The following is a 27336-nucleotide window of genomic DNA, read 5'->3' as shown; positions in this document are numbered from 1 at the left end:
TATGAAGTTGTAACCAAGGTTCCACAAATCCATATCTTTCTCCATATGAAGTATATTTGTTTTGGATCTAAAGCAATAGAGACTGTTGTAATTATTTTGATGAATGTTAGAAACTCATCTTTTGAATCTTCCAGCTTTTCCCAATGAAGTCCCTGTTTCAATTTTTCTTTTTCTTCTTTTCTCCTTGTAGTGGACTTTTGGGAGCAATAAAAATAAGAAAAAAGGAAAAGCCAGAAAAATAGAGAAGAAAGGAACCATGAAGAAACAGGCCAACAAAACTGCTTCCTCAGGCAGTTCGGACAAAGACACTTCAGCTGAGAGCTCAGCCCCTGAGGAAGGTGAGTCAAGTGACCTGAGAGTGAGCTCTTACTAGGTTGAAGCTGCAGAGTCAGAAATAGAGAGGAAAGGTGCCTGCAATATAGCATGACCTCTGCCTTTACTGCAGGGGCCTGTAATCTTTTCAGTGGTCATGGATCTGTTGAGAATCTGAATGAAATAAAAATACATACAGTGCCAAAGCATTTTTGAGGCCCTTGAAACTCATTCAGGAAACCCATGAGATCCTGTGTTAGAGTTCATTCACCTTACCTTGAGTGCCTTCCCTTTCCATTTTCTTAGCTATTCGTTGAGTGACCAAGATACAAAACTCACTAAAAAAATGTTCTTGTTTTGGAATCAGAATTTTGCTAACACTAGCTTGAAAGTGAATTGTTCTAGGACTAAAATGGTAAAATTTACATTTCTTTTAAGAAATTATATTTATATATAAACTGGCTTATATAGAATTGGCCTAACCTGTGTTTTAAGCACATGCCTGTGAATGTGAGCTCAAACTGAATCAAGATCAGAATAGCTGGTTTAACTACTCAGTCATAATATATACTGCTTTTTTCTATCACTCTTTGTCCTACCAAGATACAGTTTCATTGGCAATTCACTAACCAGTTTAATACTCACTAAAACATTGATTTTTTTAAAAAAAGCCAGAAGTTCCCGTGTGGTACAGTGGGTCGAGGATCCAGCACTGCTACAGTCCAGCTGCAGTCCAGGTTTGATCCCTTGCCCTGGAACTTCCACGTGCTGCAGGTGCAGCCAGGAAAAAAAAAAGCCAGTTAATAAATGTAGAAGAAATTATAGTTAGAAAATCACCATTTCCTACCATCGTGGTAATAACTGATTTACTTAAGAGTTATCAACAAGTGGGAGTTCCCATTATGGCTCAGTGGTCAATGAATCCGACTAGGAGCCATGAGGTTGCGGGTTCGGTTCCTGCCCTTGCTCAGTGGGTTAACGATCCGGTGTTGCCGTGAGCTGTGGTGTAGGTTGCAGACGTGGCTCGGATCCCATGTTGGTGTGGCTCTGGCGTAGGCCAGCGGCTATAGCTCCAATTGGACCCCTAGCCTGGGAACCTCCATATGCCGCAGAAGTGGCCCAGAGAAATAGCAAAAAGACAAAAAAAAAAAAAAAAAGAGTTATCAACAAGTGTTTAAAACCACTAGATAGCAGTTTGTTGGGGAACAAAATGTTTACACAGTCTCAGAGTATCTCCCTGTACTCAATAACTATGAATGAGAAAGGTGCCTTTACAAAGGAGACATCTGGGGACATAAGTTATCCAAATTAATACCGCTAGTAATAGAAGAACCAGATGTCAGGTGCTTCCTGATGCGGTACTTTGAAAAGGACACAGTCACTTATGGGGTATTCTTGCCAGAAATTTGTAACCTGAGTAATTTCTTTTTTTTTTTTTTTTTTTTTTGTCTTTTTGCCATTTCTTGGGCCACTCCCTCGGCATATGGAGGTTCCCAGGCTAGGGGTCGAATTGGAGCTATAGCCAACAACCTACGCCAGAGCCACAGCAACTCAGGATCCGAGCCACATCTGCAAACTACACCACAGCTTACGGCAACACTGCATCCTTAACCCACTGAACAAGGCCAGGGATTGAACCCATAACCTCATGGTTCCTAGTCCGTTTTGTTAACCACTGAGCCATGACAGGAACTCCCATGTAACCTGAATAATTTCTAACCAACCAAATTTGGAGGATATTTAATAACTATAGATATTTAAAATTAAGTTAGTTAAATAAAGAGTAAATATTAAAATTTGAGTTTTTCAGAGTTCCTATTGTGGCTCAGTGGTTAACAAACTCAACTAGTGTCCATGAGGATGCAGGTTCGATCCCTGGCCTCACTCAGTGGGTTAAGGATCTGGCATTGCCGTGAGCTGTGGTGTAGGCCAGCAGCTGCAGCTCTGATTCAACTCCTAGCCTAGGAAGCTCCATATACTGTGGGTACAGCCCTAAAAAGACAAAAGACCAAAAAAAAAAAAAAATTTGAGTTTCTCGGTTTCACTGGCTACACTTCAGTTGCTCAGTAGCCACATGTAGTGGCTTCCATTCAGATAGAGAATAGTTTTATCATTACCTCACAGAATTCTGTTAGCTGATTTTTCAGGCTTACACTCTTCAAAAATTTAGTGGCATAAAAGACAAAGGCTGTTACAGATTAAGGATACTAGAGAAACTCAGCGACTAAATGCAATGTGTAATTCTAGATTGGGTCCTCTGTTGGGAAAAAAGTGGCTGTAAAGGACTGTCTTAGAACAGTTATGAAAATTGAATATATGGACTATATGTCAGATAGTGGTATTTCTTAAATGTTAAGTTTCCTGAGTTTGATCATTGTATATTTTGTTATGTAGGAAACTGTCCTTTTTACAAGAAGTATTTAAAGGTGAAAGATCACCATCTCTGCAACTATAATTTTTATAGATTATAAAAATTCAGAGTTCCCATCGTGGCTTAGTGGCAATGAACTTGGCTAGTATCCATGAGGATGTGGGTTCGATCCCTGGCCCGCTCAGTAGGTTAAGGATCCAGCATTGCTGTCAGCTGTGGTGTAGGTTACAGATGCAGCTCAGATCTCATGTTGCTGTGTCTATGGCATAGGTCAGCAGCTGCATCTCCAATTCAGCCCCTAATTGGGACCTTCTATATGCTGCAGGTGTAGCCGTAAAAAGACACACACACACAAAGGTATACCTTATTTTATGTATGTGGACAAGAAAGTAAATTGGCAATGTTAACAATGAATGAACCTAAGTAAAAGATGTATGGGAGTCAAATTATTCTTGCAGCTTTTTTCATTAAGTCTGCAATTTTTTCTTTTTCTTTTTTTTTCCTTGCAGCACCTGTGACATGAGCAAGCTCTGGGGCCAGGGATTAAACCCACACCACAGCAGCAACCCAAGCCATTGCAGTGGCAATGCCAGATCCTTAACCCACTATGCCACAAAAGAACTCCTCCATAATTTTTTCAGAAAAAAATGTTAAAAAAGATGTTGGTTTCTTAATCCAACCTAAGTTTCTAATATCTTTTTTTTTTATTATTTCCCCCAACACACTTTTTTTCCACTGTACAGCATGAGGACCCAGTTATACATACATGTATACATAATTTTTTCTCCCACTGTTGTGCTCTGTTGTAAATATTTAGACATAGTTCTCAGTGCTACACAGCAGGATCTCCTTGTTAATCCATTCCAAAAGCAATGGTTTGCATCCGTTAACCTCAAGCTCCACCCCCCCACCCCCCGCCCGGGGCAACCTAAGTTTCTATAACCTGTGTTTGCATTTGCCAAAGGCAGACCAAGGACTTTCCCAAGGGAGGTGAGATGGCCATATTCCACCTCACTAGGAGAGCCAAGAGGTATGAACACTAGGCTCTTGACTTTTGCAGCATCACCTTATCTTGTGTTTGGGCCTTTGTTGCAGGTGAAGTGTCAGATTCTGACAGCAATAGCTCCTCCTCCAGTTCGGATTCAGACTCTTCCTCAGAAGATGAGGAGTTCCATGATGGCTATGGAGAAGACCTCATGGGAGATGAGGAAGATAGGGCTCGTCTGGAACAGATGACAGAAAAAGAGAGAGAGCAAGAGCTATTCAACCGCATAGAGAAGAGGGAGGTGCTGAAAAAAAGGTAAAGTGGTAGTTCCATAATGATAAAAGAATAATTTCATTTCCCAGAATTTACATTTGGAGTCCTGTCTTCACAGGCTTCAAGACTTAGAATTTGGAGTTCCCGTTGTGGTGCATCGGAAACAAATTCGACTAGGAACCGTGAGGTTGCGGGTTCGATCCCTGGCCTCGAGTAGTGGTTTAAAGATCCACTGTTGCTGTGAGCTGTGGTGTAGGTCACAGATGCAGCTCAGGTCTGATGTTGCTGTGGCCATGAAGTAGGCTGGTAGCTGTAGCTCTGATTGGACCCCTAGCATGGGAACCCCCATATGCTGCAATTGCAGCACTACAAAGACCAAAAAAAAAAAAAAAAGAATTTCTCTTCGTTATTTACAAGTTCGGAATTTGTCCTTCTAGCATGCTTTTTGTATTGTTTTAAAAGCTCAAATGTTAAAATACTTTTTGATATACAAAGCTGCCTCAGTATTTTGCATTACTTTTGCCATATTTAAGTGGCAAAAGTTTTTTCCTTATCTCCTATCAGAATTTCAAGGTAAAAATGAACTTGGCTTTTATCTTAGGAAATCATATAATTCTCAGGACTAGGATCCCTTCCCTCCCTACCTAATATTGTGAAAGATACAGAGAAGCATTTTCTTTGGCAGCAGTTAGTTCCATTTCTTCTAGGAGCCTGTTTGTCCCTTCTGGAGACCATTTTAAGTCTGGTGAGTTATCCTAGACAAGAATGTTTGGCTTTCAGTCAGCAGCAAGTAATAGACATTTGTTTTGAGTGTATGTGCTTCCAAGGTTACCTGTGTTGGAACAAACAGGAAAAAAAAACTGTAGCAGAGTTGCCAGATGGTTAAGAATGACTTTTAAAATTTGTGTTTCTCAACTGTGGAGAGTGTAATGAGGTTCTCATATACGGCCAATAGGGCCCTATGATAATCACAGAGTAGCTCAAGAGTAGTAGGTGACTTACTTCAAGCTTTGTTTTTATATTATTCACCTTATATGAATGAGGTAGTTGACTGATTATCAGTGACTTTTTTTAGTGATTGGAAGAATATTTACAGTGATGATAAGACAGAAGTCCAGAGCCATTCACAGAAAATTGAGATTTTTAATAGCTCTTGTGTTTAGCTGAGTATAGTAACTCAGAAACTTGGTCTTTTTCACTTAATAAAGATCTTTATATTGGTCTCATTTGTTTAATCTTAATAATGACTTTTTAATGAAAATACCATTAGCATCCCATTTTACAGCCAGCAGCACCAGTAGTGAGATGTCATTTTGGATCATTTTTGTAAACAAAAAAAAATTTTTAATGTAGGTGCAGGCAGCAAAAAAGGTAGCTTAGTTGTGGTACAAACACTGACATTTTCCATCAGAAGGTCTAGGCTCAAGTCCAATTCACTGACCAGGTGATTTGAATTAGTCACTTACCCTCCTCCTGCCTTAGCATCCTCCTTGGTAATTCTTGTAAGCCTCCACTAAGAGGATACATATGAGAACATAATGTAAATATAAGCTATTTACTGCTTTTGGAGTTCCTATTGTGGCTCAGTGGGTTAAGGATCCACCATTGCCGCAAGCTGTGGTGTAAGTCATAGATGCAGCTCGGATCTGGCATTGCCGTGGGTGCAGCCATTTTTTAAAGAAAAACTATTTACTTTTTTAGAAAAATTTTTTTGCTTTTTAGGGCCTCACCCACAGCATGTGGAAGTTCCCAGGCTAGGGGTCAAATCAGAGCTACAGCTGCTGGCCTATGCCACAGCCACAGCAACTCGGGATCTGAGCCGCATCTGTGACCTACGGCACAGCTCACAGCAGCCCAGACCCTTAACCCACTAAGTGAGGCCAGCGATTGAACCCGAAATCCCATGGTCCCTAGTCAGATTTGTTTCTGCTGCACCACGTTGGGAACTCCTATTTACTTTTTCAAATTGAAGTATAGTTAATGTACAATGTTATATAAATTGCAGGTGTATAATATAGTGATTCACAATTTTTAAAGGTTATACTCTATTTATAGTTATTATAATAAAATATTGGCCATATTCCCTGTATTGTATATCTTTGTAGCTTATTTTATACATAATAGTTTGTACTTGTAATCCTCTACCTCCTATATCACCCCTCCCCACTTCCCTCTTCCCCACTGATTTGTTCTCTAGATGTGAATCTGTTTCTCTTTTGTTAGGTTTGCTAGTTGTATTTTTTAGATTCCACATATAAGTGACATTATACACTATTTGTCTTTCTCTGATTTATTTCACTTAATATAATCCCCTCCAAGTCCATCCATGTTGTTACAAATGGCAAAATTCATTCTTTTTTATGACTGAAGGGTAGTCCATCCATTTTGCGTGTGTGTGTGTGTGTGTGTATAAAACATCTTTTTTTTCCTTATATCTTCTTTATCCATTTACAAATAGATAAAGGTTAGGTTGCTTCCATATCTTGGCAATTGTAAATAATGCTACTCTGAACCTTAGGGTACATGTATCTCTGCTAATTAGTGTGTCTGGTGTTTTTCAGATATATACCCAAGAGTGAAATTGCTATGTCATTTGGTAGTTCTACTTTTAGATTTTTTGAGAAACCTCCATACTGTTTTATATAGTGGCTGCACCAAATAATTTTCTCCACAGCCTTGCCAACATTTGTTATTTGAGTTCTTTTTGATGGTCAGCATTCTGACAGGTGTAAGGGATATCTCACTGTAGTTTTGGTTTGCATTTCCCTGATGATTAACAGTGTTGAGCATCTTTTCATGTGCCTGTAGGCCATCTGCATTTCCTTTTTGGAAAAATGTCCATTCAGGCCTTCTGCCCATTTTTAAATCAAGTTGGTTTTTGTTTGTTTTGGGGTTTGTTTTTTTTGTTTTTTTTTTTTTTTGCTATTGAGTTGTATGAGCTGTTACATATATTTTTGCTATTAATTCCTTATCAGTCAGGTCATTTGCAAATATTTTCTCCCATTTGTTGGATTATCTTTTCATTTTGTAGATGATACCCTTTGCTTGCAAATGCTTTTAAATTTAATTAGGTCCAGTTTCTTTATTTTTGCTTTGATTTCCTTTGCTTTAGGAGACAGATCCAAAAAATATTGCTGTGATCTATCTCAAAGAGTGTTCTACCTATGATTTCATTTAGTTTTATGGTTTCTGGTCTTACATTTAGGTCTTTAGTGCCTTTTGAGTTTATTTTTGTATATGGTATTAGCGAATGTTCTGATTTCATTCTTTTACATGTAACTGTCAAGTTTTCCCAGACCTAAGGTATTAACTTTCAAAAATAACTTTTTGAGAAGTTTCTGTTGTGGTGCAGCGGAAACAAATCTGACTAGGAACCATGAGGTTGCAGGTTCAATCACTGGCCTCACTTAGTGGGTTAAGATCCTGCGTTGCTGTGGCTGTGGTGTAGGCCGGCAGCTGTAGCTCGGATTCAACCTCCATATGCCTGGGAACCTCCATATGCCGCGGGTATGGCTCTAAAAAGCAAAAAAGTAAAATAAAATAAGTAACTTTTTGAGATATATTTCACATACCATAGAATCTATTGAAAGTGGTCAGTGTTTTTTTTATTTTTTGGTTTTGTTTGTTTCTTTGTTTTTCTGCTACCTCCGAGGCATATGGAAGTTGCCAGGCCATGGATCAAATCTGTGCATCATCTGAGACCTTCACCACAGCTGTGGCAATGCCAGACCCTTAACCTGCTGCACCGGGCCAGGGATGCACTGGGCCAGGGATCAAACTGGTACCTCCACAGAGACAAGCCAGTTCATTAACCCACTACAGCACAGTGGGAGCTCCTCAGTAGTTTTTATTTTGTTTTATTTTGGTTGCATCTGTGGCATGTGAACTTTCCTGGACTAGGGATTTGATACCTGTACCACAGCAGTGACCGAGCCACTGCAGTGACAATACCAGATCCTTAACCTTCTTTGCCACCAGGGAACTCCTCGTGGCTTTTTATATATTGATAAAGTTATGTAGCTGTTGCCACAATTAATTTCATCACTTGGGTGGGTTGGGGGGGACTGTACTTATTTATTTATTTTGCTTTTTAGGGCCACACTGGTAGCACATAGAGGTTCCCAGGCTAGGGGTCAAATCAGAGCTATAGCTGTCGGCCTACACCACAGCCACAGCTATGTGGGATTGTGCTGCGTCTGTGACCTACACAGACGCTTATGGCAATGCTGGATCCTTAACCCACTGAGCGAGGCCAGGGATTGAACCCACATCCTCATGGATCCTAGTTGAGTTGGTTAACTACTGAGCCAGGAAGGGAACTCCAACCCTGTACTTATTGGTAGTCAGTTTTCTATATTGCCTTTTAGCCTTAGGAAATCACTAACCTACTTTCCGTCTCTATAGATTTTCCTATTTCTGGACATTTTATATAAATGACTGGCCTCTTTGACTAAGCCTATTTTTGAAGTTCATCCATGTAGCATATATAAGCACTTCATTCCTTTTTGTGGAAGAATAATACTCAATTATATGTATACACCACGTTTTGTTTATCCATTTATCTGTTTGACATCTTTTTGCTGTTGTGAATAGTGCTACTATAAAGATTCATGTATAGGAGTTCCCATCGTGGCACAGCAGAAATGAATCTGACTAGGAACCATGAGGTTGCAGGTTTGATCCCTGGCCCCACTTAGTGGGTTAAGGATCCGGCGTTGGCTGTGAGCTGTGGTGTAGGCCGGCAGCTACAGCTCTGATTAGACCCCTAGTCAGGGAACGTCCACATGCCACAGGTGCAGCCCTCAAAGGACAAAAGACAAAATAAAAATAAAGATTCATGTACAAATATTGTAGAATCTATTTTCGCTTCTTTTGGATATATACCTAAGATTGGAGTTGCTGAGTCATACTGTAATTTTGTTTTAGCTTTTTGAAAAACCACCAGACTGTTTTCCATAATAGCTGAACTGTTTTACATTCCCAGCAGCAATGTATAAGAGATCCAGTTTCTCCACATCCTTGCCAATAGTTGTTATTTTTTCTTTTTTTTAATAATGGTTGTCCTGGTAAATATGAAGTAGTATCTCATTGTGGTTTTGATTTGCTAATCTTTTCACATCCTTGTTGGTCATGTATATATCTTTGATAAAATGTCTGTTCAAGTTTTTTGCCCATTTTTTAACTATGTTATTTGTCTTTTTATTGTTGAGTTATAAGAATTCTTTATGTATTGTGGTTCCTAGACTCTTACCAGATACATGATTTGTAGATATTTTCTCCCATTCTGTAGGTTGTATTTTTCACTCTGAAATATTGTTTGATGTGCAAATTTAAAAAATTTTTATAACATACAATAAATTTTTTTTCTTGCTTCAGCTTTTGGTATCATAGCTTAGACTCTAATGCCAAATCCATGGTCATGAGTATTTACCCCTATGTTATCTTGTAAGAGTTTTATAGTTTTAGGTTTTTCGTTTTTTTGTTTTTGTCTTTTTAGGGCCGCACCACCTGCTGCATACGGAGGTTCCCAGGCTAGGGGTCAAATTGGAGCTATAGCTGCCAGCCTACACCACAGCCACACCAATGCCAGATCCAAGCCACATCTGCGACCTACATACACCATAACTCACGGCAACGCCAGATCCTTAACCCACTGAGTGAGGCCAGGGATCAAACCTATGTCCTCATGGATACTAGTCATATTTGTTTCTGCTGAGCCATGATGGGAACTCCAGTGTTCTTGCTTTTGTCTTCTGTCTGTGCCTGTGGCATGTATAAGTTCTGGGACCAGGGATCAAACCCATGACCCAGCAGCAACTAGAGCCACTGCAGTGATAATGCCAGATCCTTAACCCACTGTGCTATAAGAGAACTCCAGTGTTAGCTTTTATATTTAGATCATTGATCCATTTTGAGATCATTTTTTTGTATGTGTTGTGAGGTAGGGTTCCAACTTCATTCTTTGGCATGTAGCTATCCAGTTATCCCAGTACCACTTGTTGAAGCTGTTGTTCTTTCTTTTGTCTTGGCACTATTGTTGAAAATCAATTGCCCATGGATTTACGGATTTTTTTTGTTGACTTTTATTTCTGTTCCATTGATCATTATGTCTGTTGTTAAGTCAGTACCATATTGTTTTGTTTGTTTAGTTGGTTGGTTTTAGGCCACGCACACAGCATTTGAAAGTTCCTGGGCCAGGGATCAAAGCCAAGCCACAACAGTGACAATGCCTGATCCTTAACCCACTAGGCCACCAGGGAACTCCCCATACTATCTTGATTACTGTAGCTATGTAGTCAGTTTTTAACTTGGGAAGTGTAAGTCCTCTGAATTTGTTCTTTTTCAAAATTGTTTTTTTGTTTTGTTTTTGTGGGGGTTTTGGGGCCATGCCTGTGGCATGCAGTAGTTCCAGGCCTGGAGTTCCCATTATACCTCAGTGGTAACAAACCCAACTAGTGACTATGAGGATGCCAGTTTGATTCCCTGGCCCCATTCAGTGGGTGAAGGATCCAGTGTTGCCGTGAGCTGTGGTGTAGGTTGCAGACGAGGCTTGGATCTGGTATTGCTGGGGCTGTGGTGTAGGCCGGCAGCTGTAGTTCTGATTCAGTCCCTAGCCTGGAAACTTCCATATGCCATAGATGTGACCCTAAAAAGCAAAACAACAAAAATGACAACAGAAAATTCCCAGACCAAGGATTGAACCTACGCCATATCAGTGAAAATGCCAGATCCTTAACCCACTAAGCTACCAGGGAACTTGCTTTTTCAAAATTGTTTTGGCTATGTGGGCCCTCTTCATTACCTTAAGAATTTTAGTATCACCCTGTCAGTTTCTGCACCAACAAAAAGTAGCAGCTGCGATTTTTATAGGAATTGTGTTGAATCTGGTCTAGCAAATTTGGAAGTATTGCTATCGCAATATTATGTCTTTCAATCCATGAACATGGTCTCTTTCCACTTAAGTATTATTTATTTATTTGTTTATTTATTTTATTTATTTTTTGTTTGTTTTTTGTTTTGTCTTTGCCATTTCTTGGGCCGCTCCCGCGGCATATGGAGGTTCCCAGGCTAGGGGTCTAATTGGAGCTGTAGCCACCGGCCTACACCAACTCAGGATCTGAGCTGCATCTGCGACCTACACCACAGCTTACGGCAACGCCGGATCCTTAACCCACTGAGCAAGGCCAGGGATCAAACCCGCAACCTCACGGTTCCTAGTCGGATTTGTTAACCACTGCGCCACGACGGGAACTCCCCACTTAATTATTATTTAAATTCTTTCAACAATCTTTTAGTTTTTTGTATAAAGACTAGCACTTTTTTATTAAATTTATTCCTAAATATTCTTTTGGATGCTACTATAAATGGAATTGTTTTGTTTCCTTTTTGGATTATTCATTGCAAATATATAGGAGTACAATTAATTTTTGAATACAGATCCTGTTAAGAATGAATTAAAAATTTTTATAAATGGGGTTATTTTATAATGTTATGAGGTTTATTATACTTCTTTATTCCTTCCATAAAGTTCCTTCAATTCACCAAGAAAATAGTCTTGTTTAATGAAAGCCTGATTTTTGTTATAGGGAAAGAGTATAGCTTGCATTTGTTTAATAGAGTAGCATATTTATTCATGTGTTTGCTAGGGTGGAGTGGAGGGTGGGGGGGCATATTTCCTAATGAGGAAGGATAAAGAGTGATATTTTTAAAATACACCCTTTGTCCTGACCCCTTAAAGATGTGACAGTGCCTTTCTACGGCTTCGTTATGTTTCTAATGGGATATCATTGGAGTTGATCAGGAATCACCTATTTTCTTCCATTATGTGAGGGTTAAGGAGGAGCTGTGTGTTACCAACAGGATATAACAGTATCCTGAATATCTGCTCTCATAATGAGAAGATAGAAAAGTCTATTCCAACAAATGCTTTCAAATACTTTGGTATACGTATATTCAAACTTTTTAATGTACTTATAGATACACTAGAGTTTCAGGAAACCAAAGCATTAACTCCTCCCCCCCATTTACTTCCTTTCTTGTGTATAATAGAAATCCGCCTTTACAAATATTTCATTGCCACTTAAAACCAAATATCTTTTAAACAGATTTGAAATCAGGAAAAAACTGAAAACAGCCAAAAAGAAAGAAAAGAAAGAAAAAAAGAAAAAGCAAGAAGAGGAGCAGGAAAAGAAAAAGCTGACACAGATTCAAGAATCTCAGGTAGGAATTTCAATGGTCCTCATTATCCAAAGAATAAAACCTTTATTTTGAGTCTGTATGTGTTTATGTAAAAGATGTGTTTGTATTCATCAGCCTATTGCAGTTTGTGCAGGACTATTTATGTCTTCCTCTTCTAGGTTTCATTGATCTCTGGACATACTTCACCATTAGCTCTGCTGTTTAACTCTTTAGGAATTCTACTCAAGTCTGAATTTAAAAAGCAGCTTTTGGGTGTGTGAGCACAACTTAAGGGAGAGTTGGTAAACATCCTGTCTCAAGTAGCCACATTGGTTATGATGTTTACTCAGGTGTATGTCATCTTGGACTTGGTTATAAATGTAGCTGGAAAAATTAGTCATCTCTGCATTTATCGCAAAAAAAGCTTTGTTGATGGTAACAAATATTGACTCTGATGTAGGGAGTTTATTCATATATTGTTAGGCTTTCCATTTTATTAGGCAAGTAAGACAGGGACTGACTTTACTGCTGTATTCTCTTTGTCCACAAGAGGATGCTCTCTTGCCTTAAACAGACTTAAGTTTCTGCAGCTAATGTAGATTTCACATTGGAGAACTGAATGATTGTTAGGTATAGAGAATATTTTCACTAGCTCTTGGTAAAGCGAACCATCCTACGCATCTTTGCCTTCCCAGGTGACATCCCACAACAAGGAACGACGTTCCAAAAGGGATGAGAAACTAGATAAGAAATCTCAAGCCATGGAGGAGCTAAAAGCAGAGCGAGAAAAACGGAAGAACAGAACAGGTAAATGGGGGAAATGTAATGGCTACTTTGTGTCTTTGAGCATATGCTTTGACTTCCTGGTGCCAATTTTTATTTTTCCTTTTTTTTAGCTCTATATCATAGGCAATTCCAAGCACATACAGAGAATAATATAATGAACCACCATGAACCCATCCTCCAGCTTCAACAATCAACTCATAGCCAGTCTTGTTAAATCTATACTGCTCTCTTCCTTTGGGTTTTTGCTTTTGGGTTTGTGGTTGTTTTTTTGTTTGTTTGGTTTTGGTTTTTTGGTTTGTTTTTGGCCACACTCCCTGGGCCAGGGATCAAACACATGCCACACAGCAGTGACAACATGGGATCCTTAACCACTAGGCCACCAGGGAACTCCCACTTTGGGTTATTTTGAAGTAAATCCTAGCATCATCATATTTCAACCACAAATATTTCAATATGTATCTCTAAAAAGATAACTCTTATTTTAAATAGAACTACAGCACCATCATTATACCTAAAAAATGGTAACAGTGAATCCCTTAGTATTATCAAACATTGAGTCAGTGTTTAAATTTCTTTAGGTGGGAGATCCCATTCTGGCTCAGTATTCTGGCTAAGCAGTTACGAACCAGACTAGTATCCATGAAGATGCGGGTTCGATGCCTGGCCTCGCTCCGTGGGTTAAGGATCTGGCGTTGCCATGAGCTGTGGTGTAGGTCACAGACACAGCTCTGATCCCCAGTGGCTGTGGCTGTGGCTGTGGCATAGGCTGGTGACTGTGGCATAGGCCAGCAGCTGCAGCTCCGCTTCAGCTCCTAGCCTGGGAACTTTCATATGCTGCAGGTGCAGCCCTAAAAAGCAAAAAAATTAATAATATTTAAAATAACTTTCTCTAGTTGTTCTATAATTAAAATATACTAATTTGATCATTTGAATGAGGATCTTAAATCCACACATTGTGATTTGTTAAAATGTTCTGAAAGTCTCTTGACCTATAGATTTTTCCTGTTCATCTCTTTTTTCCCCCTTGCAGCTTATTTGTTGAAGAAAACAAGTTGTCCTGTAGTTTCTTTGAGATGCTGGACTGAGTACATCCCATTGGTGTTATCGAATGCATTCTCTAGTCTCTTGAATTTCCTATAATTTGAAGGTCGAGCTATAGAATTAGACAAATTCAATTTTGTTGTTTCTATTTTGGTGTTTGGAGGGGAAGACCAAGGTTTAGGTGGTAGTATATATACTTCCATCAGGAGATACATAATATCTGATTGTCTCTTGTTTTGTGTCATTACCAGCCCTGTTACTTAGCTTTTGCCACAGTAATATGAAATAAACTGTCCCAAAACTCAAATAAACATTCATGGGTTCCTGCTCATGCCTCTGTAGTTCAGCTGGAGGTTGTCTCCAAGTTGCAGGTTGGGACCAGGCCTGGTCCACCTTTCTCTCTCCCTCCTCAGATCAGTATGTGTAGGACACATTCTTCTCCTGGTAATGGCAAAAGTGTGATAGGGGCAAGCAGAAACCTGAGATGCCTCTTAAGGCGCCTAGACTTGGGGTTGGCACAGTGTCAGGTCCACATTCCATTGGCCAAAGCAAGGCACCTGACCAAGACCAACATTTAATGGGTGGGAGGAACTACTGAGTCCTGTGGCAAAGTGCATGGGTTCAGAAAAGGGTGGGAGTTCACGTTGTGGCTCAGCAGAAACAAACCCAACTAGTATTCATGAGGACACAAGCTTGATCCTTGGCCTTGCTCAGTGGGTTAAGGATCCCGTGTTGCTGTGGCTCTGGTGTAGCTGGTGGCTGCAGCTCCGATTCAACCCCTAGCATGGAAACTTCCGTATGCTGCAAGTGCAGCCCTAAAAGGACAACAAAAGAGAGGGAGAGAGAGAAGGGTGAAGAACTGCAAACAATAATGAGTTCTGTCTTACCAGCTGTTGAGACAGAACTCATTACCTCAATCACTTCATCCATTCTAAGTTGCAAAATGGTGACATTCTAATGTATCATTCTTTCTTGATTTATTTGTCTACTTCTATAAGAGAAATTTCTTATCAGCTATTTGGTTACCACTAGGTACATACTGTATAGGAAAAGCAGAATAAATGCCTGCTTTTTCATTCCTTATTTACTGGTTTTCAAAAGAATGAGATAGTTCCTTTGCAACCTACAAAGGTAACTACTGAGGTTTATTTATTTTGAATATCCTTGTGAACTCATGGATTTTTAACATATTTTATGTTTTTACTCCATTGCTATTATTATTATTATTATTATTGAGACTCAGAGTGTTTTAACTTCAACCAGTTTTAGTAGCCTGAGTCCTTTTTACATAAAACCCCTGTAGTCTTTTTTTTTTTTTTTTTCTTTTAAGGGCTACACTCACAGCATATGGAGGTTCCCAAGCTAAGGGTAGAATCAGAGCTATAGCAACACAGGATCTGAGCCACATCTGCACCCTACACCACAGCTCACGGCAATGCCAGATCCTTAACCCACTGAGCAAGATCAGGGACCGAACCCTCATGGATACTAGTTGGGTTACCACTGAGCCACAACAGGAACTCCAGTATCTTGTACTCTTTTTGTTCTCTTGCACCCCTTGCCTCCCTTCCATGGTAGGCAACCGCTTTAAAAACATTTTTTATATCCTTTCTTTTTATTTTTTAAACAAAAGGACATAGATTCAGGAGTTCCCTGGTGGCATAGCGGGTTGTCACTGCTGAGGCATGGGTTTACTCCCTGACCCAGGAACTTCCACATACTGGGGGCATACCCTCCACCCCCTCTGCAAAAAATGACAGATTCATTCACCTCCCATCTTATCTTAATGGTAGTGCATTATGCATACTTTTTTCTAGCTTGCTTTTTTTTCACTTATCCATATATCCTAGAGATCAGTCCTTGGTTTTTATGTCGAGTAGCGGTTGGCAGACTACCTGCTTTTGTAAATAAAATTTTATGGGAATACAGTAATGCCCATTTGTTTCATAATCATCTATGGCTTCTTTCTATCTTCAGTAGCAAAATTGAGTAGTTGTTGACACAGCGACCACATGAAGCACAGACTTGAAATATTTACTGTCTGGGCATTTAAGACATTTTCTGACTCAGAATGTAGTGCCTGCTCTGCTGATGCCTTTTTACAGCTGCAGGGTAGTACCTTGGGTGAATGTGCTAGAGGTGACTCAGCCACTGCCCTGTGCGGACATGTGTCTTATATGTGATAAAAGACAACTGTCAGGAGAGCCGGTGACCCTTTTTGCCCACTTAGTGATACTCTTCCAGGCCTTCCCCCCCCCGCCCCCCGGCCCCCGGCCCCGGGGCTTGACATTTAGTACCTGATGAATTTTAACTTTCAGGTTTAATATCCAAGTAGTCACAGTCCAAGCCAGAGGGGATGGAGCTGTGTGCTGAATCCTTTTCCATGTTCCAATTCTTTTTCTGGCATGGAACATGGTTCAGTTTCTTATTGAGTGAACGAAGGTAAACTTTTTTTTTTTTTTTTTAAGCTGAGCTCCTCGCCAAGAAACAGCCATTAAAAACCAGTGAGGTGTACTCTGACGATGAGGAAGAGGAGGAAGATGACAAGTCCAGTGAGAAGTCAGACCGCTCATCCCGAACATCGTCATCTGATGAAGAAGAGGAGTAAGCTGTGTACATTTTGGGCTAGTAGTCAGGATAGGTGGGTTCTTTGGGGAAAGGCTTAGTGTACGTAGTTTCCAAAATTTCCCTGTTTGGGTGGCGAACTTTGGTTTGGCTCTGTCCTCTGAATTGGTGAACTGAGTCCCCAGCACATCAGCCCAAAAATGCTCCTGCCCCTGGCTCTGCCTGCACTGCTGAACACTTCATCAGGGTGGGGCAAGTGGGAGCTACTTCATGTCACCCTCAGTTTGGCCCGGAGCTTCCATTAGGTTCTTACTCTGGTAGATTATCTGGGATCCAGCCTCGTTCGAAACAGTTTATATTCCTGGTTAGGAACAGGATTCTGTTCTCACTCTTTCCTGTTGCTTCATTTATTTCTCCTACTGTGTTAAATCACACGTACTTGGGTTAAGTTTTAAGAAATAGTATTTACTGACCTTGATCTGTTTTATGATGAACATTTTACCCAGTGTCCTTCGTTCCTCACAGGAAGGAAGAGATCCCTCCAAAATCACAACCAGTCTCCTTACCTGAGGAGTTGAATCGGGTTCGATTATCACGGCATAAGCTGGAACGTTGGTGTCACATGCCCTTCTTCGCTAAAACTGTCACAGGATGTTTTGTGCGGATTGGCATTGGAAACCACAACAGCAAACCAGTTTACCGGGTTGGTATTTCTCTATGTGGACAATTGTCCATGTTTTAAATATAGTGATTCTCAGCTAGGAGTGGGAACTACAGAACAAATCTGTCACCTTTCTGCTACCAGAAAAATAGACTCCAGCCGAGATGCCTGGAGTAATGTGACAGTGTGAGGTAACCAGGTATCAGGCGTGACTTGTTGCCACGAAGAGTATGGGGAGCCCAAGGGTTTGGATTTAGAATAATTTTCTCTATCCTTCCAGATAAAAGCAAGAACAGAGACACCTAAGAAGTATGTGTTAGGAATTAACACGATATGTAAGCTTTGTTCATTTGAAAAATAAATAAATGAAAATTTTCCTTGTTACATACTAAGTGACTTCTGGAACAGGGAATTACATTGAGGTTTTATTAAAAACAAGCAACAAAAACCTCCAACCTAATAGAGGTTATTTTGTGGGTTCCAGCCCTGCTTCTGTGGTCCTGTTGACTGGAAACTTAGCTATTTGATTTTTTGTTTTCTCTCCTTGTTTGTTTTGTTCTCAGTTGTATGGGTCTAACGTGTTTACCTCCTTCTGTGAGGACCAGTGGCCATGCCATGTCCCAGGAAGCATGGCAGCAGAAATAGACCTCCTGGTCTTCACATTTGATTGAAACCCAAGTGTCCCCCTCGTATGGTAGAGTTAAGTTGGAGAGGAAGCCCCCAGTGGGCCCCAGCAGGCTGCCTGTCTCCTTGGCCTGGCGCTTGCTTATTCCAAGCACAGGGCTCCTGGTGCTTCACTGTCTGCATTCTAACCGTGAGAAAAGTGCCCAGACCACTGGCAGCTGTGGGCTCCTCCCAGTACACAGTTTCCACTCAGGCAGATGGAGCCAGAGGGTGGGGAGGAGCGCTCCAAAAGTGTCTTTTGTGACTGGTGTCTCTGTCCTCACTTAGGTTGCCGAGATCACTGGTGTTGTGGAAACTGCCAAAGTTTACCAGCTCGGTGGCACCCGGACAAACAAAGGGCTACAACTAAGGTAGGAGAGGTGCTTCCGAGGCAGCTTCTGCTTCCACTGCAGACAGGCACTGCCTACCTGGTTGGGCTGTTATTCTCTCCCAGTGTGCTGTTTCTTGTTACAGTAATACTGTGTGCGTTTTCCCCCAGTGAACTTGGAGGAAAACTTGTATTCTGCTGGTGCCTCTAGGGAAAGTAGGATATCTCTCTCTCATAAAAGAAGTCATGGATATGGAATGATGGGACACGAAGAAGGGAGCAGTCAGACTGTGAGACCTCCTGCGCCCAGACTATGGCAGGCATTCCTCAGTGAGCATGGTCAGGAGGCTGGCTTTTGGACCTGGCTCCATCATTAACTAACCTCATCTTTGACAAGCCAGGTCACCTTTTGGGACTTAGTTTCTGCTTCAGTAACACAATATTGACGGAATGCCAGCTACCTGCCACTGTTCTAGGCACCAGGATAGAGACAAGAATAAAATACATAAATCCCTGTCCTGTTGGAGACTGAAAATTCTAAAGACCTCATACGGGACAGAAAAGAAGTAGTTTACCAGGTCACTGCAAATAGCAGTAACAGACACAGCTCTACCACGGTCTTATTTGGACTCTTCCATTCCCATCATTTCTCTTGGTCTATTTAAAAAGAGCCTGTTGGGGAGTTCCCATCGTGGCGCAGTGGTTAACGAATCCGACTAGGAACCATGAGGTTGCGGGTTCAATCCCTGCCCTTGCTCAGTGGGTTAAGGACCTGGTGTTGCCGTGAGCTGTGGTATAGGTCGCAGACGTGGCTTGGATCTGGTGTTGTTGTGGCTGTGGCTGTGGTCTAGGCTGGCGGCTGCAGCTCCGATTAGACCCCTAGCCTGGGAACCTCCATATGCCATGCCGTGGGAGCAGCCCTAGAAAAGGCAAAAAGACAAAAAAAAAAGAGAGAGAGAGAGAGAGAGCCTGTTGTTTGAGTTCCCTGGTGGCACAGCAGGTTAAGGACCTGGTGGTATCACTGTTGTGGCGCAGGTTCCACCCCTGGCCCAGGAACTTCTGTATGCCACAGGTGCAGCCAAATAAATAAAGCCAGTTGAGGTTAGCAATCGCCACGACATGCAGAGAGTGACTCTCTGGGAGGGTGCCTCTGCCTCACTTTGCCAGCACAGGAGTAGTAGAAAGGCAGTATTCTTTCTTTGTAGGGAATAGAGCTTTCTGTCATTCAGATGTCTACATGTGTATGTCTATAGAATATTTCATATTTTGGATGCCAGTTGACTGTGACAGAGTTTATTGTCAATAGACTTTTTCATTTTTTAAAGTTGTATTGAAGTATAGTTGATTTCCGGTATTATGATCATTTCTTTATTTATTTCTTTATTTATTTATTTTTTGTCTTTTTGCTATTTCTTTGGGCCGCTCCCGCGGCATATGGAGGTTCCCAGGCTAGGGGTCCATTCGGAGCTGTAGCCGCTAGCCTACGCCAGAGCCACAGCAACGCAGGATCCGAGCCGCGTCTGCAACCTACACCACAGCTCACGGCAACGCCGGATCGTTAACCCACTGAGCAAGGGCAGGGACCGAACCCGCAACCTCATGGTTCCTAGTCGGGTTCGTTAACCACTGCGCCACGACGGGAACTCCTTGATCATTTCTGCTGTAAAGAGACTTTTGAAGCACTGGCCAGCTCCACTTGTCTCCAGTGCTCGCTGTGCTTCTTAATCCTGGCAGTCAATTAGAACAACCTGGGAGGTGTTTTTGTTGGTATAATTTCAGTGCCCACAGATTTTGATTCAGTTAATCTAGAGTGGAGCTTTGGCATTGGAATTTTTAGAAATCTTCCTAGATGATTCTAAAGGATAGTCAGGATGGAGACCCACAGAGGTAGGTAGTGTACAGTCTGGCAGGGTCACTCCATTGGGACTGCAGTCAACACACCTGTTCCTAAAGATGCTGTCTCTTTTTTTCATGTAGGCACGGCAGTGACCAACGAGTGTTCCGCCTGGAGTTTGTCTCAAACCAAGAATTCACTGAAAGTGAATTCATGAAGTGGAAAGAAGCGGTAAGTGGCTTGACAGCACCTACTTAGTAGTTGTTCATGAAAACACTAGAGAGCCTCTTGGCTAAATTCTTTCTTCTAAATAACTTGTCTTGTTTTGGTCTAGATGTTCTCTGCTGGCATGCAGTTGCCCACTCTAGATGAAATCAATAAGAAGGAATTATCTATTAAAGAAGCTCTTAATTATAAATTCAATGACCAGGACATTGAAGAGGTAAGAAACCTGGTACCTCAGAGCTGGGCGGTTCATCAGGAACCAGTGTCAGAGGAGATCACGCCTTTCTTTTCTCTTCTGTATCTTGACGTTTTTAGCTATGCTACTCTTGCATGAGGACGAGGGAATACTAATATTGTTGCCTTGCTGTTTATGATTCATCAAGATTTCCTCCATACCTTCTCACCAGAAGTCAAGACCAAAGAGGTGTATGCAGGGCTCAGGGATCTATAGTTTGCTAGGCTTGGTTCTTTAAGTTTTCTTTCTCTGGAACATTTTGGTAAAATTCTTTGAACTCTGTTCTCTCAGACAGCAGCTAGCCTGACAGTCCTAGGTCCTGGGGCTGGGGCTGTTTGTTGCACATTCCTTTAGACTGTCCCAGAAGAATCTCTGGCCCTAGAAGCAGCAGAGCATCCCTTGAAATGAACTGGCTCTGTCTCTCTGGGGCGTGGCACTGCTATAGGCAGAGCAGCCCCCTTTAACCACCTCCAAAATGGCCTCACCTGTCATGGCCACTAAAAATACTTTAGAAAGATATACAGAAAAGTGCTGAATTCGGAGTTCCCCTGATGGTGCAGTGGGAACAAACCCGACTAGTATTCATAAGGATGTGGGTTCTATCCCTGGCCTCACTCAGTGGGTTAAGGATCTGGTGTTGCCATGAGCTGTGTTGCCATGTACAGGTGGCAGACTCAGCTCAGATCTGATGTAGCTGTGGCTGTGGCATAGGCCGGCAGCTGCAGCCCCAATTCAACCCCTGGGAACTTCCTTATGCCGCAGTTACTGCCCTAAAAAAGACCCCCCCCCCCACCAAAAAAAAAAAGTGCTGAATTCATTAACTTGAGATATCTTGGTTTTCTTTTTGTCTTTTCACAAAAACTCTTATATATCCTGGCCCCTCCCTTATCTTTATCTGAGAGGCTGTATCCCAGGCTTATATCCTCAGTAATGCCCCAAATAAAGCCTAACTCTCACTTGGGGGGGAAAAAAAAGTTTAGGAATATCTTACTGTTGGTATCTTCTCTTTGATACAGATTGTAAAAGAGAAAGAAAGGTTCAGGAAAGCTCCGCCCAACTACGCTATGAAGAAGACACAGCTGCTGAAGGAAAAGGTGAGGACTGTGTGTGAACCTCTTGCCCTATTCTGTAAGGAGACTGGGAATCAGACTTGTTCATCCTCTGCCAAGATCGTGGTGGCAGGACTGGAAGAAAGTGCTGGACTCATACGTCAGCAACACAGTGTTTTTTTGGCACCTGGGCAGCGTCCCTTGGCCATTTTCCTTTCTGTCAGTTGAAACCGATCTTGCTTGTTCCATTCTCCTTACTTTCTAGTCACTTTTGTTTCATGTGTAATAAGATAGACCCCAGACTAGTAGCAGCACTGGGTCTGAACAAATAATATGGCCAAGCTCAGCCAGGGTGGGTGGTGTTCCATTCTTCACAGCAGGGTGGGGCAAGCCTTGTTACAGTGAGTTAGCCAGTCATATGGGGCCTGGGTTCTCAGGTTCATGTTACATGTCAGTGCTACCAGGGGCCCAGTGCCAGCTAGCATATGGGATGGTCTTAGTCTATTAAAAAATATACTTCGTGTTTATAAAGTCTGCTTTCAGTATCCTTTCACACCTCCTGTCCTTTATTCATCATGTGAGACATCCTGCCTGTGCTGGAAGTAAGGGGACACTCGATAGAGAGCCAGTCATAGCCAAAGTCTCCCACATCTCTCTGTGTGCAGGCCATGGCTGAAGACTTGGGGGATCAGGACAAAGCCAAACAAATCCAAGACCAGCTGAACGAGCTGGAGGAGCGGGCAGAGGCCCTGGATCGCCAGCGGACCAAGAACATATCTGCTATCAGGTGCGTTACAGAGCTTGTTTTGGTTGAGCTCCTATCCTTGGCCCACAGACCTTGCCTCAGTTATCAGGCAAGCCGTGGCCTTGGACGCATTGTGCCACACGGACTCAGTATCTCCGGGGTCAGGGCTCAGTGGTTCCCTCCCTCCTTCACAGCCCACTGACTCATCCGTCTTACTCACCCCACAGTTACATCAACCAGCGGAACCGGGAGTGGAACATTGTGGAGTCTGAGAAGGCCCTTGTGGTGAGTAAGCTTTATCTGAATCACTGAAAATAATCTTTAATTATTAAGACAACATGTAATCTTGTCTGTTTCTTGCTGGGGTTTATTTTTTTTTTTATTGAAGTAACATGTATACTTAACATATGTGGATTCTCTGTATGAACACATACACCACATAAATTGTTAATTTATAATGAAAAGCATCAGTCTTCTGCCCGGCCTTACCCCTCCTCATCTTTATTTATTTATTTTTTTGGTCATGCCCGAGGCATCTGGAAGTTTCTGGGCCAGAGAGCGAACCTGTGCCACAGCAATAACCAGAGCCATAGCAGTGACAGTACTGGATCCTTAACCTCCTGAGCCACCAGAGAACTCCCCCTCCTCATCTTTAGATTCTAGTCCATGCATATTCAGTTTCCAGTTTCGTTATTTTGGTTGTTGCCCCCATAAATCCGCTCTGGTGTTCTTGAAGGGAAGATGATGATAGACAGCCTGCGAGTTTTTTCAAGCCCTTGCAAAGCTCGTTATTTATCTGTAAGCTTATAAGGAATGAGAGGCAGGGGAAGAGAGATACAGTTCTGTAATGCATGCTTTCTCTTTCAGGCTGAAAGTCACAACATGAAGAACCAACAGATGGATCCCTTTACCAGGCGACAGTGTAAACCTACCATCGTTTCTAATGTGAGTGTCTAAAGAGGACGTTTTTAGTCAGGACCTAGATTCTGGGACATAAAATGAATTCCATTAGGAGATGAATAAAGAAGTTAAAAATAATACTGTCTTAGTGGGATTTGCTTGCCTCAAACTCTTGGGTCTGGATACTTCCTTTTTTATCTCGCCATAGGACACATAGGTAGTGAAAACCTGGCATGGATTTGTAGAAACCTATGGACTAACCTCCTGTGCCAGGGTGGGTTTATCAGCGCAACAGATGCGAGGAAATGTGTAGGCTGGGGCCGCTAGCTGGGGCCTGGCTGGGCTGGACTGGTGTCAAAGCTTTTCACTGCCTCTTCCCTCAGTCTGGAGGGAAAACCCCACTGAGCTGGTGATGGGTCTCCTGTGGTGCTTGTGGTGGTGGGTGGGACAGAATCTGGCGGTAGGACTGTGTGAGTGTTGAACAATCTCTAAAATAACTGAAATTTCTCTCAGTCCAGAGACCCGGCTGTTCAAGCTGCCATATTGGCCCAGCTGAACGCAAAATACGGTTCTGGCGTGTTACCAGATGCTCCAAAGGAAATGAGCAAGGCAAGTATTACACTGGAGCTCGGCTGCCGGCCCAGACGCTTCCTGGTCAGGACTTGATTTTCCCCACCTGGAAGAACACGGCGGCCCGCGTGGGCTCCTTTCTCCATCCTCATTATTTACAATGTATTAAACAGCTACTGAGCTTTGGTCAGATGACCGAAATACTAAACCCAGCACCACTACTTAATGAAGCGCTTGACTGTGGCTTTAGGCAACAGACCTGTAGCTCTCTGATCCATAATTTTCTCATACGTGAAGTGGGGGTAACGGAGTTCTCTTATGGTGCAGCAGGTTAAGGATCTGGCATTGTCACTGCAGAGGCCTGGGTCTCTGCTGTGGCAGGGGTTCGATCCCTGGCCCGGGAATTTCCACATGCCGCAGGCACGGCCAAAAAAGAACTAAAGTGGCGGTAATATTGGATAACACCCTGCCTGTCTCACGGGACAGTTAGAAAGACTAGATGACATGGGAGGATGAGACAGTTGTAAAAGTGAAAGCTCTTTGAAAACTAAAATGTTAAGCCAAGAGAAACTGTCCTTCTAGAAGTCATTTTCTGTTTTTTCCTGAGGAGCCCAGACTGTCCCAGAAATTCCTAAAATCTTGCGGTGTGTTGTCGTAAGCCCACCCTTTCTAGCCTCATACCACAAACATAAGCTTTCCTTTCCTCTCCTCTTTCAGGCTCAGGAAAGAAACTTTGTGGCCTGCCTCTCCTCTCCTCTCTGAGAGAAGGAATTGGAAAAGGACCTTTAGTAAAAAGATCTAACGAACTTGAGCAGGAGCTTTTACCATTAGTGGCTGCTGCTGCTTCTTGAAGCCCGCTTGCATTTATGCATTTGTAATTAGTTTTTCCTCTTGACGTTGCAGGGTCAGGGAAAAGATAAAGATTTGAATTCCAAGTCAGCCAGCGACCTCTCAGAAGACTTGTTTAAAGTACATGATTTCGACGTGAAGATTGATTTACAAGTTCCCAGCTCAGGTAAGTGAGGGTGGGGGTGGTGATGGCCGAGGACCAGGTGGCTCTCTGGCTTTCAGTCTGCAAGGAAGCCTGACTTTAGGGAAGAAATGGGGTGTCTGCTTACCCGAGTTTATGGCGGCCAGTCTGTTGAGAGAGAACGGGGGTAGTCAGGAAGGCTACCTGAAGGAGTAGCAAGACCAAGGGACCTCAGATGCTGATCTGCTCTTCTTTCCCATAGAGTCAAAGGCTTTGGCCATCACCTCCAAGGCTCCGCCGGCCAAGGATGGGGCTCCAAGGAGATCTCTGAACTTGGAAGACTACAAAAAACGACGGGGGCTTATTTGAGCACACCCAGCCTGCTGCTTCTGACCCTGCATGTCCCATCAGTGTCCCACCTTTCCTCCTTTCCTTTGATTTGCCCTCACTGGGCTGGAGCAGCAGAAGAACTGGGAAGAGACTCTAAACTGCCAGTCATCTGTAATATACACCATTCGCTGTATAGACTTCCCTTGTCTGCAACATCTCCCACCAACCCCCCAGGCCCCACCCAGTGTGAACCTGGGTGCTCTCCGGCTCTACCCATGTCTTTAGCTTTGTGTTTGCCTTTTCTTTTTTTTAAACCAGCGCAGTTCATTGGCCACTCTGCACGCATTCAGTATTACCACGGAGCTGGGATTCTTGCTGGAGCCCCTAGGGCGATGGCAGCAGCACTGGGCAGTCTCCTCTGTGGACTGCTGTGGACCCAACCATTGAACATTTGACACCTGACCCTTGTGGAGGGAGTGGGGACTGGGCACCTGCAGTCCTCCTTCCTCTCTCCTCATCTTTCTCTTCTTCCCAGCTCTGTGGAAGAAGGGTTTTCAAAACCAATTTAGTTTCCAAAAAGTGTACATTTGTGGGGAGGGTGGGGGTCTATTTGAGAGAGAGTGTGTATGTGTGTATGTGTCTGTAAGTGTGTGGATTTTTTTATCATTTTTTAAAAATGCAGTACTCTTTGTATCAGTCTGTCATGGGTCTATAGCTGTTTCAGATATTTTTCAGCTGTACTTGAGCATCTGAAACTGCGAGAAAGAAACTCATTAAATGTGATCTTCTTACTAAACAGGCCTGACTGCTGTAGCTGTGTAACTCCCCCTCCCCCACCTCCTTTTCCCCGTCCCCACCCCACCCGGAGAAATCGCCCCAGTTTGCCCCCCCAACCCCCCCCCACCCTGTAGGCTGTATCCTGGCAGGTTGGGGGGAAGCCCATGGCCAGGTACCAGGGAGGGCAGTGCAGGTGTCTTGCTCAGCCTGTGCGAACAGCCCATGGCTTCTTGGCTGAATGTAGAGTGTGTCTTTCCCCCACCCCATGTACTTGTCTCTTCCTAGTGATTCTGTTTGGCCTTTTCAGCAAGAATAATATTTTGTTCTGTTTTTTAAGAGAAAGTATTCAACATGAATGTGGGGAGGACAAACACAAAAAGATTTAGGTTGCCAATGTTACAAGCATGTGCAGTTTTGTGTGTGTGTATACATATATATATATGATAAGCATATATATTGTTGTGCAGCTAGGGTGAAGCCAGCAAAGAAGTATGTATGTCTTTATGAAATGTTTGGAAAGAGATAAGCTGACTGCTTGATAATCATTCTCAGGTGTAAAGCTCCAAGTGTAAATAAAAGTGGCATTTAACAAATCTTTTCAGAACAAAGTACAGCTGACTATATAAAACAATAACTAAGCTAAAGGAACAGCTGAGAGCTGCTGATTCCAAGAGGGAAAGGAATCTAGAAGCCCCACTTTGTATTTCGTCACCCTGCTTTCTATAAGAAAGTGGGGTGATGTGAAATCATGGAATTAATCATGTATTTAAACATAAAAATGAACTTGGTAATTCTTCTGGGTTTAGTAGAGCCTCAGTGTTGCTTTAACTTAGTTTACACTTTATTTTATTTAAAAAAAAAAGCAGCAATGGATGGTTTTTAAAAAGAATTGTGACTGTAAAATTGATAAATGTGACTGTAACACAGCCATGTGGTGGCTGTGACGCAGTTCGGTTGGGCAAAGGAGTGGTGATGGACTCATTAAAATCATAGATACTTGAATAGTCCATTAACCGAAACTCTATAGACTATTGTGTAAATGTGGAATCACAGACTGTTAAACATCGCCTGGACTCCAGCCGAGTCCTGGGGGCTGCTGGGACCTCTCCTATAATGACAAACTTGGACTTTTTTTTTTTTTCCTTCTGGTTTTAAAAGACATGAAATTATAGAATCCATATAATTTGCTGGAGTCATTCTGATCCACCATGTAGATCTGTATTTAGTATCATTTGGATTTGGAGAAGTGTTGATTACATTATGGCTGTGTAATAAAATTTTTATTAAAACTGCATCACACTGTAGCCACTTTGCCACTACCTCCCCACATGCAGCTGCTGAAACTTTCGTTCTGAGACGCCAAGACACAGCGGGGAGAAAAGCCAACCAAAGAAGACCGAAAGTTAACTTATCACCTGAATAGCCTGCTTGGTGACTGGAATCAAGGCTAAGGACTTGGAACTGAGATCTTGACCAGGCATGAGACATTGGCTTTGTCTCAATAGCTGGGCTTCTTGGTGGTTAATAGTATTTCTTGT

General features: G+C 42.3%; 1 protein-coding gene across 1 annotated transcript in view; it reads left to right on the top strand.

Moving 5' to 3' along the window:
- Positions 1–27092, top strand: part of RTF1 (RTF1 homolog, Paf1/RNA polymerase II complex component) — a 56048-nt gene extending 28956 nt beyond the window's left edge. The window contains exons 3-18 of the mRNA XM_021097446.1: positions 191–338; positions 3779–3983; positions 12047–12161; positions 12815–12926; positions 16415–16550; positions 17037–17214; positions 18124–18206; positions 20141–20228; positions 20332–20439; positions 21474–21551; positions 22172–22293; positions 22479–22536; positions 23119–23196; positions 23665–23760; positions 24625–24736; positions 24954–27092. Coding sequence (XP_020953105.1) covers positions 191–338; positions 3779–3983; positions 12047–12161; positions 12815–12926; positions 16415–16550; positions 17037–17214; positions 18124–18206; positions 20141–20228; positions 20332–20439; positions 21474–21551; positions 22172–22293; positions 22479–22536; positions 23119–23196; positions 23665–23760; positions 24625–24736; positions 24954–25060 — 1824 coding nt within the window. The 3' untranslated portion in view covers positions 25061–27092. The remainder of the gene's footprint in view (positions 1–190; positions 339–3778; positions 3984–12046; positions 12162–12814; positions 12927–16414; positions 16551–17036; positions 17215–18123; positions 18207–20140; positions 20229–20331; positions 20440–21473; positions 21552–22171; positions 22294–22478; positions 22537–23118; positions 23197–23664; positions 23761–24624; positions 24737–24953) is intronic.

Source organism: Sus scrofa, chromosome 1 (assembly GCF_000003025.6).
Source record: "Sus scrofa isolate TJ Tabasco breed Duroc chromosome 1, Sscrofa11.1, whole genome shotgun sequence".
Classification (NCBI taxonomy): Eukaryota; Metazoa; Chordata; class Mammalia; order Artiodactyla; family Suidae; genus Sus; species Sus scrofa.
This window is presented reverse-complemented; position numbering and strand designations above follow the sequence as displayed.